This window comes from Rattus rattus, chromosome 8 (genome assembly GCF_011064425.1).
Source record: "Rattus rattus isolate New Zealand chromosome 8, Rrattus_CSIRO_v1, whole genome shotgun sequence".
NCBI lineage: Eukaryota > Metazoa > Chordata > Mammalia > Rodentia > Muridae > Rattus > Rattus rattus.
In genome coordinates this window covers 48,553,900-48,567,544 of record NC_046161.1, presented here as the reverse complement: position 1 = coordinate 48,567,544, position 13,645 = coordinate 48,553,900, and the positions used below count along the sequence as shown (strand labels likewise).

General features: G+C 42.8%; 1 protein-coding gene across 4 annotated transcripts in view; it reads left to right on the top strand.

Moving 5' to 3' along the window:
* Positions 1–2,624: 2,624 nt before the first annotated feature.
* The window catches only part of Dmxl2 (Dmx like 2), a 142,746-nt gene continuing 131,725 nt past the window's right edge, over positions 2,625–13,645 (top strand). For all 4 annotated transcript variants that reach the window (XM_032910107.1, XM_032910105.1, XM_032910106.1 and 1 more), the window contains exon 1: positions 2,625–2,934. In XM_032910107.1, the coding sequence (XP_032765998.1) occupies positions 2,848–2,934 (87 nt within the window). In that variant the 5' untranslated portion in view covers positions 2,625–2,847. The remainder of the gene's footprint in view (positions 2,935–13,645) is intronic.

The window sequence follows — 13,645 nt, the reverse complement described above, 5'->3', positions numbered from 1 at the left end:
TTTTGCTTCCAAGTGCTGGGATTAAAGGCATGAATCATCTCTGCCTGGCAGGAAATCTTTATCTATAGGAGTTAAACCTTCTTATACAGAAATTTATTTTAATTTATTATATTTAACCACTTTATACCGTTTTTACAGATATATGCTATGCCTGCATGCGCAATAGAAGTTGCTAAACAAAGGAACAACTCTAGTATTTATTTTCATGTTTATCATGCACAACATAGAACTTCATTGGTTATGATAGCTTTTGTTTTGCTGTCATATCTTAAATGTGTTTCTTTTTAGTGACATAGCTTTCTATCTTTTATTCATGGTCAGCTGTCTATCAGTAAATAGACAGTCAATGATTTCCCAGAATTCAGTAAATTGCACATAGTGTCAAAAGATAGAAATAAAAAGATAGAAATTACAACCAATTTAGTATGAGAATTTTTTTTCTTGAGACAGGATCTGGGTGTGTATTTTATGTTGGCCTTGAATTTACTATGTAGCCCAGGCTAGCTTTGAATTTAAAGCAGTGTGACTGCCTCAGGCTCTGTAATTCTGGGAATTACTGGTATATGTTACCATGCCTGACTGGATGCTGTCATTTATCTTTTACTCTTATAGGTTAATAAAGTATTACAATTCTAGTACTAGGGAAAATTAAATACTGACCTTAACTTGGAGTCTAGTAATAAAACACATAGCATAAACAAACATATTATTGTGGTGTGCGTGTGTTATGCGTGTCACAAAGGAGGAAGCCTCAAGGTATTTGGAGATAGTCAAGGTGATTTAAGAGTTACAATATGGTTTCCCGGGTCAACAACTGGAGGAAGGCATTCCAGAGAGTACATATAGCATGAGTAACGTCAAGGAAGCATGAAAAAGAAAAAACCCTCTGGAGAGGGCATTGATTCAGCAGGCTGGACACTAGTGGTTAATAGAACAGCCTGAGATAAACCAGGAAGATTAGGCAAAACCAGAGTGAAAGGATTGTCAGACCAGCTGAGGAATGTGGACTTTAACCCCCAGGGAATGGAGCAACTGCAGATTCAAACCGTTTCTCTGGGCTGGTGGCGGTAGCTGAGTGACAGAGTGCTTACCTAGCCGGTCCTGGCTGGGCTTAACCAGCACATCCCAAATCAAACAGAAAAATGTTTCTTTGAACGGTTTGGAGAGCGAATGTGCTGAAGACAGCACATGGGAGGCAACAGGGTAGTTAAGTGAGAAGCTGTGAAGGGCAGAAGAGGGAAGAGGGCTGGGGAGCTGGGGAGGGGCATGGATTGTGAACCTGGCAGAGAAACAGATGGGTGGAGGCAGGGAGTGACTCCGAGATTTTAGCCTGGGGGTTTATGCCACTATAGATGAAAAGGAATATGCCTGAGGTCGTTGGGAATTAGTTCATTACTTCTGCTGCTTTCCCTGGAACAGTGAACAAGCCAAATCTGCCTCTATTCTTCCCACCCTCGGCTTAACGCTCTGATGCGCTGCACAGTCACCTTTCTGAAGCAGCTCTGACTATAAATTTCAGCTCGGAAGTACCTGATAGCCTCAGGATAGGCAGAACAACATCTAGGCTTCTCAGTGGATTCAGTGTTTGGCAAGCCCACAGACACACACCCTTGGGCACGTTTATTTCTTAACCATCATATCTTTTTCCTAACTGATATACAGTACCACCTGCCTCAAGCATTAAACGGAGTGTCTTCCCCAGCCATTTTACTTTCTAACTCTCCCTAATTTCTCTATTGTAATGCTGCACTTCTAGTTGCTCCTAGCCTGTCAAAATTGGATTAAGGGACTCCTTACTCTATGCTTAGAGGGATCCTTCCAGTCCCCTATTAACATATTGTGACTTGATCGATTTTTATTATCTGTTGTCAACATTGTGCTTGTTGGGTTTAAAATTTTCCTCAATAACCCTTGTTCCATGTCGCGGTTTCTTCTCTACAACCTGAGCTAAAAATCGCAAAGAATTGACCGGGGACAGGGATCTGATTTCAGTTTAGCAGACAGCCTGGAAAAGCAGGCGATTCTGCGACTTCATGACATCACACCCCGGGGAAAACACGTCTAGATAGAGGGATTACCGGTCTCTAGGGGGACGCGTGAGAAAAAGTGTGAGCAAAACAATTTGCTGTCAGGGGAGTTCAGCTTCCCTTAAAGGCTGTAAGATGCCGGATACTTTAAAGCAGACAGAAGGACCATAAGATCATGGGATTGCCCAGTGATGTTAGTGTCCTTCCCCTGAGGTCAGCGGTGCTGACCAGCACGCACTGTCCTGAGAGACGCTTAAACACTTAGCAAAACAGGCCGGCCCCCTTGCCCCGCCCCTGGAGGTCTGGGCCCCGGGCTCCGAGGGAACTCCCGCACGTCTGCGCGCGCAATCGGCACAGAGGGTCCGCGCGACGCGGCGCGCGCAGTTGTCCTGGAGACTGTGGCGCGCGCACGCGCACGCGCGGCGCCGAGAGCGCGACTGCGAGTGTGAGCGCGTTCTTTTCCCTCCGTGTCGCGGCCCCGCGCCGGGAGCGCGCCGGCCTCTCCCAGGCGCGCGGCGTGACGGCCTCACACGCGCCCCTCTTGCGCGCTCCCCGGCGCCGCCCCCGCCTCGCACGCGCCGCGTCCCTGCGCCCGCACTGTGCGCCGGTGCGGCAGGCCGTGGGAGCATCCGGGCATTTCCGCAGCCGAGCGGCGGTCGGGCTGCGGCGGCCAGAGCCTCTTATGGCCGGGCGGCGGCTGGCAGGCGACAGGCGAGCGGGGCGCTGAGTCCCAAGAACGCACAGGAAGCGGCTGCGGCCGGGCGCCGGCGCCGGGCTCGTCCTCCTCTGGTGCAGAGCTCGGACCAGCCGGAATCCCGAGATGCATCTGCATCAGGTCCTCACCGGGGCTGTCAACCCTGGAGACAACTGCTATTCGGTGGGCAGCGTCGGGGACGTCCCCTTCACGGTGAGCAGAACTGGGGCCTCCCGTAGGGCCGCGAGCGACGGGCCCACCCACGCCCCCTCGGCTCTGGGCTTGGGCAGGGGCGGGGGGTGAGGATAGGGAATCACCGCCCTCGTCCGCCCGGTGAGTGCGCGGGTGGCAGGGATGGAAGGTTCAGGGTAGCCCCGGGGTCTGCGGTGCCTGGAGGTGGTGGCAGCGGCCAAAGCCCGGGGCGGTTTCCACCTGCTCCTGGCTGGCAGCAAACGGTCTTGGTTTCAGGGTATGGAGGCGGTGCTGCTCCCTGGCTCCCCGACCAGCCTGCGGCTTTAAAACGCGCCCTCTGTATCTCCCAAGGTAGAATCTTGGCACAAGGGAATAGAAAAATCTGCCTTCTCCCAGAAAGAGTTAGAATGGAAGTCACCTTTTCATGAGTGGCCTATCTAGCTCAAGGTTCCGTTTTGATAATCCTTTCAGGTAATAGCTTAATCTTTGCAAGGTAGTTTTTTCCTTTTTTTAACCCCGAAGCAATGGCACATTTTATGACTTTCCTTGGGCGTGTGATAAAGATGTATGTAAACATAACGTTTTGGAAACTAGCACCTACCTACACGACATAGACTGTTTCTCAATCAGATGGGTGGGATTCATCAATCTTTTTTTGAGAGTAGGTTGTTAAAATCAAGGTCTCCTAGGGCTTATTTTTTAAGACTCACCAGACCAATAAGTTTTTAATATTAAATATATACCTGGTCCTCAGAAGGAATTGTATTAGTGAGACCTCTATTAAGTACATCTTGATAATCATGCTTAATAAAATCAGACGTTGCTTAGCAATATGCTTTTTAGACAACAAAAGCCATTTGATTTGATGTCTACTTTACAGCAGCATGTTTTTGAAACTGCAGGGAAAAAAATTAGAGCAAAACTGCAGAATCATTATGTAGCGCTGCGTTCTGGAACACTTTATCTGTTTTTAATGTTTTCTGATTCATTAAAGAAAACCCAACAGGGTTGCTTCTTGGCCTTATAAATTTTTAAATGTAGTCGGCTCAGCTTTGTTCTGGTTTTGAAAGAATCCTTTAAAAACAGGGTTGTTTGACATAGTGTTCTATCGCTATCAGTGGTGCTGTGTTTGCTACACATGTGACTTGACAGCATCAGTATAGGGCCCTGTGAGACGGCTTGCTGGGTAGAGGTGCTTGCTACCAAACCAAGAGTCTTGAATTGAATTGCCTTATGGTTCACATGGTGGAAGGAGAGAACAGATTCATGTCAGGTTGCACTCTGACCTCCATATGCTTACTGTGGTATTCATGTTTGCCCCTCCCCCACAATGAAAATTGTTTAAAAAACAAACAAACAAACAAACAACCCAGTAATATTAGCATAGACTGGAGCTTGGTCTTTTAAGTGTATGGAGACTGTTTGGGGAATAGAGAAAAAAATACTTTTGTGTCTTTTAGTAGGTAGAGGAGGAAGTCCCTGAGGACCACAAGAGTGGGCTTCCTTCAAGAAGTAAATGTGAAAAAAAAAGAGAAGTAAATGTGGACTTTTGGTTATGGATATTTCCCCTGGAGGGATGATGGTATTTACCGGGTCCATCTAAAAGTGAAGCATTAGCTGGGCGTGGTGACACACACACCTGTAATCTAGTACTTAGGTGGTAGAGAATCTGTGAATCTATGCTTAAAATAAATGAACCAACACCCAAAAATAATGTTCTTAGTTCCCTGCAAAGCTGGGTTACAGAGTTAAAGTAGTTTCTGCCTGGAAAGGCCACCGTAAGAACTGTCGTGTTTTGCAGGTGTGGCTGTGCCACAGGCCGTCTGTGGCCATAGTTCCCACTTGAATTTATTCTGTCACCAAGTCTGATTGTGTAATGTCTTCCAGATTCACCCCTTTGATGATGTCTGTAGTCAACATCTGGTTGGAGAACCTTGTGTTAGTGTGAAAACTTCCAAATGGGATTCCTTACACTCATCCCAGCGCAACCTTTCTTGTCATAGCTGCTCGGGTGTTTTCGTTGAGTACTATTCCATCATGCCCCTCCCCTGGGAATAGATAGTTGTTCCTGGTAGCCACATTAAGGAGTCATCGTCAGATATCCTGCTGTCTTTCACTTTGTTTGACACTGCTGCTCACATTGGCCCCTCTGTGACATAGTGCTCTTACGGAAGCCTATATTTTAAATTTTATTTTGTTTTAAATTATGTGTATGCGTGTATGTTAGTGTGTGGGTCTGTGCAGGTGAGTACAGGTGCCCTTAGAGGCTGGAGGGGTCAGGTCCCTGGAGATGAAGTTATAAGGGGTTGTGAGCCGCCTGGCATGGGTGCTGGTCAGTCAGACTTCAAGTCCTCTGCCCTTGACCGCTGAGCTGTCTCAGGCACCCTGCAGACTACATGCTCATCGGGACAGCCTGGCTTATTATTTTCTCAACTACAGCTTGAAAATTTATTTGGTTTAGAATGTTGACTGTGACTGTTGTTATTTTGACCCTCTGGCAAGTGCAAATACAAGTCTATTTGCACATGCTTCATTTCATTATCTTAATTATGAATGCCATGCTCCAGTTATCGTGCTGTGAACTAAAAATGATCTTCTGGGTACTATGAAAACATATTTTCTTAAAGATACGATAATTATCTGTTTTCAAGCATTCCAGAATCAACTAAGAAATACCTCAAAAACTGTATATAGTAAAGATAAAATTACAGAAAATAAATTCTCTTTACATAGAGTATGCCAGTTGATTTTATAATTTATGTTTGATAAGAAAGTCTTCAGTTCTGGATCAGGTGACTAAAGGACTGCTAGGCATGGCTGGAATGAATCTTATGACTATTCGTTTGGTGGTCCTTTTCTGAAGTTTTCTTCTTAACAGACTGCTCTGTACTGTGTGTGCACACATGCGTGTTCCTGGGTGCATGCATGGGTGCATGCGTGAGTGAGTGGGTGCGTGCCTGCGAGTGTGTGCTTTCCTCTTGGTATAGAAGGAATATCTGCTTTGCAACTAGCCAATAGCTCTTAGTTGATGTGTTGCCTGGTGTCTGTGGGACCTTTTCAAAATAGAGTAGATAATTTACTTGGAATCTATAAACTGAAAAAAAAAAGATTAAAATTGTTCTAAGTTTTTCAATGCTGTGACATTGTAATAATGAAAAAACAGTGCACTGTGTATTTCACTGCATGCACTGGGGGTTTGGTTGGCTGGCTGTGAGCTGCTGCTCGGTGATGTCCTGATGTCCCAGCTTATGCTGTATGGATGTATGGACATGGTGGTGAAGTTTGTGGTGTGTGTTCCCAGGGGCATGTCATTTCATAGGTGATGTGTGAGGTGCGATGGTTTCCATTTGTGTCCTGCCTGTCACTTGACAGCAGCTCTTAATTCTCTCAGCATTCAACTGTGACTTTGTAATTTTTGTATTTTAAAATGACATTTTTGTATATCATTCTTTAAAGGATCACTGTTTTATTGGTTTGTGTGTGTGTGTGTGTGTGTGTGTGTGTGTGTGTGTGTGTGTGTGTGTAAAACATCTGAGTTTTAGAAATAGCTCTTCTGAAGAAAGTTAGATCCTGGGCAGTCCAATATGCTCTTCTGTGTCTGAGCTTTATTGTGTGTATGTTGCCTTTAAATACTCTTCAGATGAGTGAATGGTCTGAGGCTTTTAAAATTAGAGATAGGGTTCTAATATATTGTTTATTATTTTTTAAAAATTGTCTCTCTATTAAAATATTGATAATACATGACTATTAATATAGTTTTAAAATCCACTGTCTGTCCTTGGAGAGTCCTGTGTGTAGTTTTAGGTCTGTGAGGGCAGTTGATGTTATCTCAGCTTCACCTGAGTTTAACACTTTGATCCAAGTTTACAGAATTAGTCATTTTCTTTCTGAGGGAGTTTATAAAAGATTGGTGGATTAAACAAGACGACACGAGTACAAACAGGTGGATAGATGAGACTGTACGCAGTTTGGGAAGATAGGAACTAAAGCTCTCCAAAAGCAAGAGCAGCAAAAGCCAAGAATGGAGTAATACAAAAGCTGATGGGTAAGCATGTTCTCTTCATGGAGGAATTTTTTTCTTATCAGCCACAGGGCTTCATTAAGTAGCAAATGCCCTGAATGTTGAAAAATATGATTTACAACGATATTCATAGCCTTTCGTTGTTGTTTTCCTGAGATAGGGTCTTGCTTGCTAGCTTAGACTGAATTTGAGTTTGATCTCTTACCTCTGCCTTTGGAGTACTGTGATTACAGACATGTGCCACCATGATTGGCCTGCAATTAAAAAAATTTTAATTAATATACCACTAATAGGTTGGTCTGAATGAAAAACTGTTCCTTTAAGAATTAGAAGGTAGGGGCTGGAGAGATTGCTTACCAGTTAAGAGCCGACTGTTCCTTCAGAAGACCCAGGTTCAATTCTAGCCTTTACATGGCGGTGCTCTCTCCCTCCCCCTCTCTCTTTGAGTGTGTGTGTGTGTGTGTGTGTGTGTGTGTGTGTGTGTGTGTGTCTATAACTATAGTCCCAGGGGGCTTGATGTCTTCTATCCTCTGCCAGCACCAGGCATACATATGGTTCACAGGCATGTATACGTATAGCCAAAACACCAATACATATAAAAAAATAACTTAAAATACAAAAAAAATGAGAAGATAATGTTATTTCTATTGTACAGTAATATTTTAGTTTAGAATTATGGCAAATTTAATAACTTAATATTTAGAGAAGTAAGGGCTTTTTGTTTTAAGAAAATAATAATCAATAATAACAGAATAATGATTAACCTGTTTATACATTTAGTACATGTTTGTTGAATACATAGGTGGCTAGAGTCTGTGGAGATTAAAAAATCCCAAAGGACATAGCCCTGACTCAAGGGAGACAACCAGAGAAGTGTAGAACTTAGAAATCTAGAAGTGTTAAATTTATTAACCACAGCTGACCAGGCACTTCTTGTGAGGTCTCAGGAGAAATGAGAGGTTACTTTTGGAGGGAGTATCTATCAGAGAGCTGTATAGAAAAATGCTCCTGAACTAGCTGGTTATTAATAGGTATGACACCTCATGTATCTGTTGACTACCTATGCTTAGTGTGATGGGGAAGACAAGTCAGAGATTTAGAAGGGATTTCTATTCCAAGAGAAACTGGCCCACTTGGTTTTGGGATGTAACATTTTGTTTGGGTTGATAGGTAGTATTTCAAACATTGTGGTCTTACATTTATTGTCACTGGTATGGGAGTATGAATTCTAAGTCCTTCCTAAGGCCTTGTGTAGATTGTGAGTGGGTTGCTTTTTTTTTTTTTTATTTTTTTAAAGACAGGGTTGACTATGTAGCTCTCGATATGTATGTAGACCAGGCTGGCCTCTAAGTCACAGAAATCCCCTTGCCTCCGCCTCCTGGGTGCTGGAATATATGGAGTGTATCACCACCCTGTGCCCTGTGTAGATTGTTAATTAGCTTTTGTGCTGATGGAGGAAAGATGAGCAGTTTCTCAGAAACTCTGATGCGCTTCTGAATGCCTTCCTCTACAGTGGGAGTTCAGTGTGTAATTACTTGTATGATCTTGATAAAATTCACCTAGTCATTTTTATATTTTTCATCTGTAAACAGAAGTTCTTGAAGTAGGTGCTCTCTGTGTGTTTAGTGAATTTCTTTAGATATTTTTTGGGGCCAGAATAAAGATGGGCCAGCACTATAAAATGGTTGTGGTAAAGTTCTGGGTCTTAGTTGATGGTTGCCTTATCTCATGAGACCCCATAGTGTGGAAGCTTCATTTCAGGCTTCATAAAACGCCCTTTCAGAGATTTATGAAGTAGTAGGTTCACAACTGCCACGGAGCTCCCTCCTCTTCTTATTAAAAATACTACATTACTTAATTTATTAAGTGTGTGTGTGTGTGTGTGTGTGTGTGCATGTGTGTGTAAGTATGTAGACATGCATGTGCAATGTCATGCATGTGGAGGTCAAAGGGCAACTTGTAGGAGTTGGTTATCCCTTTTTACCATGCATCAGACTTGGTGGTCCGTGCCTCAACCTGCAGAACCATTTCATCCGCACTCCCCTTCTTCCTGCTGCATTGTTGCTCAGGCTGTTCTTCAACAGGCAGTTCTCCTGTTTCAGCCTCCACATGCTGGACTACAGCTGTGTTCCACAAGCCGTTCTTGGGAAAATTTAGAACAGTGGTTTTCAACTTGTGGATCAAAATCCCTTTAGAGGTTAACCCTCATACAGGGATTGCATATCAGACATTTTGCATGTAGATATTCACACAACTCATAACAGTAGCAAAATTACAGTTATGAAGTAGCAATGAAAATAATTTTATGGTGGGGTAACACAATACAAGAAACTGTATTAAAGGATCTCAGTTTAGGAAGGTTGCGAATCACTGATTTATAACAAATCACATTCTTGGTATTTGATCACAAGAAGGAGCACAGAATGTTGGTTAACAACAATAGTAAACAAGTCATGCTTGGCCAACTGAATTTCTTCAGATGATAGAAAGTAAAGCATTATTTGCCCATTCTTAATTAAAAGATTATTTTATACACGTGAGTGTTTGCCTGCACGTATGTTTCTGAGCCACGTGCATACTCAGTACCGAAGGAGGTTAACAGGGGTGTTGGACCCCTTGGATCTGATAAGTTAGAGATGACTCAATTCATCTTTTACTCACTCATGGGAGCCACCATGTGGGTACTGGGAATTGAATCTAGGTCTTGTGGAAGAGTAGTCAGTGCTTTTAATGGCTGAGCCATGTCTACAGTTCCATGTCTTTTTTTATTTTTTTTTAAAGCAAGTTTCTATGGTTTTAGTATAAATTTTAGGGTTTCCAAATTTAGAGTTTGTGGAATTCATTTGTGTAAGAGTTTTGATCTGGAACTCTTTAATTTATACTGTTAATTTGTAAGTCTGCTACTAAGGAACAAGTACAACTTCTACAGGTTGTATGGCTCCTTTTTTTCTTTTAGAGATGCTCATTGTAATCCTAGGAGTTGATGTATGTATACATGTCAGACCAGTTTCCTGTACTTCTGATCTCCTTCTTGTCTGAGTGCTTAGGATCCTCCAACGTCCCTAATCCTACACACCTGACAGTTAGCCTTCTCCTGACAGAGTAGTCAGTGTTGTAAAGGGCTTTCTGCATAGAATCTGACACTCAGTGAATATGGCAATTTGCTGAGGTGACTTAAAGGACAAATGATAATGCCATAGATGGGGTGGAGGAGGAGCAAAAGCAGGAGCAGGAGGAGAAACAGCAGCAGCAGCTCCTCCTCTTCCTGCTCTTCCTCCTCTTCCTGCTCTTCCTCTTCCTGCTTCTCCTCTTCCTGCCCTTCCTCCTCTTCCTGCTCCTCCTCTTCCTGCCCTTCCTGCCCTTCCTCCTCTTCCTGCTCCTCTTCTTCCTGCCCTTCCTCCTTTTCCTCCTCCTTTCTTTTTCTTCAAATAGATGCATTTTCTTCCCATCCTCTAAATATTGATTCTTCCCAGATCTAATAGTAAGTTATACTAAATCATAGTGACGTTTCTCTTCTGTGACTTTGGGTAATCTGAGGTGTTTGGCAAGTGGGTGACACTTGTAAAGACACAGGCATTGCCCTACCCTCAACGAGATGAAAACAACAAACCCAAACTCAAAGAACCAGCACATGCAAAGCTTGGTTTACTCAGTTTACAAACATGTAGTTTATACAGTAGCCGTAATCCAAGAACGAAATAATTACTGGTTCTGGTTGTACCAAGCTGTATAGCTACTTGGGAAGCTAAGGCAGGAGGACCATAACTTCAGGGCAACCTAGGCTGCATAGTGCATTCAAGGCTACTAGCCTGGGGAACTTAGTGAGTCTCTGTGAGAGTGAAAAGTAAAGCAGACAGACAGCTGGGCTCACTATCAAGGCTAATGAATTGTATCACCATGTAGAGCTTTTTCACATGATGTGCACATGCATGTAAAGTGTGTACTGAAGGACATGTTCTAATTAGGGGCTCTGCTAAAACCCTTTGCTTCACAGAATTCCATTTTTATTTGGAAGACCACTTGATAAACCAAAGCTATTCAGATATTTAAAAGATCAAGCTATAGTTAGAAAATTGGAAACTGGACTAGTGTAATGAACATCAGAGTTTCCCAGCATAAAGACTTTTCTTTTGAGATCCATGGTGCATAAAAGTATACAAGTCTTTTGGCTGGCCTAGAACTCACAGTGATCCTCCCACCTCTGCTTTCTTAATGACAGAATTACAGATGTATGCTTCCATGCCTGGAAGTATAAAGTATTTTGATATTATGTATTAAAGTAGGTTAATATTTAGAAGCTCTTCACAAGCTGACATATCAACATAAAGTTAGATGGGCAAGGCAACAGCTCTTCAAGGTTTGAAAAAGATACATGGATTCCAGCGTGACAGTACACAGAAAAGGCAATCACCATAGATAACCTTTGGCTTGACTAGCCTCTCGGAATCTGTGTACTGGAATAGTCTTGCTATTGGTAAATTCAGTCTGAATGCCCAGGGTCCTGAATCTTACTCAACATTCTGTCTAGATTGTTTGTTAGAACAATATGATTTATAATTTATAAACTTCTGTTTCCTTTCTAGGATGCTAGGATTATTGTGACTGTTTGAGCATGGGCAAAAGGGTAGTGTAAGCCCTAGGCTTTTAGTCATAAGTGCATGTTTCTTGGCAAAAACACCTCACATATGTTGTGGAGGAAGAAGTGTGCTAAGAGTAACTCTGAGGAGGGAGAACCTTGGAAGTCCACATTTTCCAGGTTCTACCAATGTGTTTCCCTACCTGTGATCGATTGGCATTTCTTTATTTTAATAAAATTGTAACCATAGCTATGACTTTCTGTTTCTTAGTCCATCTTTATCCATGTAGGAGGTCATTTCCACAGTGATAATGAAAATTTTTCTGATGACTTCAGAATATGGTGATGTATGTCTATAATTCTAACACTTGGACAAACAAGTTGACTGATATTTTCTTATCTACATCTCGCTTTTAAGATACTGCCGTTTATTAGCTGGGCATGGTAGCACATGCAGTCCTAGCAGTGGGGAGGCAGAGGTCAGTCTTGTCTACATAGGCAACAGTCACAGAGTAATATTCAGGACCAGTGAGTTGGCTCTGGGGCTCAAGGCATTTGCTGGGGAGCCCAACCACCAGAGTTTCCTTTCTTGGAACCCCATGGTGAAGGCAGACTCACTCTCACAAGTTGCTCTTTGATCTTTATACAGGCAGTGGCAGACACACACTCCATACACATAGGGACATAAAATATAAAGAAGATAAAAAACCATTAGGAAAGGCTATTAAAATATTTACTCATTTCCATCCAGAATCTGTGATGTCAGTTAAATCATCACAATAGAATGTGAAAGCAGACATGGGAACTCAGCTGTTTCTTCATTTCTGTAGTTGTTAGGCATGTGTGGGCTTTTTTGGGGAGTGCCTCAGATCGCTATTAAGGAAAGGTTGCCCAGTAAATGGATATGATACAAATGGAGATGAAGAATGTACAACCATTCTCTTGTTAGACCCTGGTATCCCAGCTAAGGCTGAGAACGCAGGCTCAGAAGCTGTGGGGACCAACACTCATCTTGCTGCTTATTCATTGCAGACTCTCTGCAATGACGCTGATGAGAGAGGTGGGCACACTGTTGACTAGAAACCCGTCCCACCCACTCCTTCAGGGGTGCCCACAGAGTCTCACTTTGTAGCCCTGTCTGGCCTTTTCTTGCTCTGTTGTTGAGGCCTGTGGCCTGTGTGGTACTCAGTGGTGAGTCTCCTGTCTTAGCATCTGCATCTCTAGTTCTCTAATACTGGGGTAACAAGCGTGCCTACCACAATATCGGTGTTTTGTTTGTTTGTTTTGTTTTTGTTTTTGAGGCAGGCTTTCTTGATGTTACCCTGACTGGCCTGAAACCCAGTGTATAACCAGGTTGGCTTTGAACCTGGGGTAGTTCTCCCATTTCTGTCTGAGTCCTGGGATTACAGGAGTGTGCTCAAAAGCCCTAATCTCTTTAGCTCCATAGTTCAGTTTAAGGGATCATGGAAGAGTGCGTCAGGAACTGTATCATCACTCTACTTTCTTTCTTCCAGGCTATCTTTGGGTTTTCATTCCCTGCCACAGTTTCACGTTTTCCTTACAACTCTGTTCTGAATATCTTTAATCTTTCTTTTAGCTTTACTTTTCTTTGCTCAGGACGAGACACATACAGTAAAAGCAAAATTAAGGCAAGTATAGTACATGCCTGTACTCACAGCTGAGGCAGGAGGATCTGCTGTTTAAGGTGGCCCGGTTTATCTAGTGAAACTGTCTAAAAAACAAACAGGAGATTGGGGGTGGAGAGCTGGCAATTGGGAACACTGGCTGCTCTTCCAGCGGACCTGGGTTTAATTCTAGCATCTACCTGGTGCTCACAACCATCTGTAATTCTCATTCTATGGGTTCTGATGACCTCTTCTGGCCTCCTCAGCCACCAGGTACTCGTGATACATAGACAGACATATATGTAGGCAGAACACATAAAATAAAAACAAAAACAAGACAAAGAAATTGAGAGAAAAGCTTTTTGGTCACATTTTTCCAATAATAGTTTTATATCTGAAAAAATTATTCATTCCATTTTTTTTGAAGTAGCCATTTTATTTTTTTGAGTTTTTCTTTTAACTAAATGTTTTGGTCACTCATTTTTAAAATGAGAATTATTAGTGTATAGT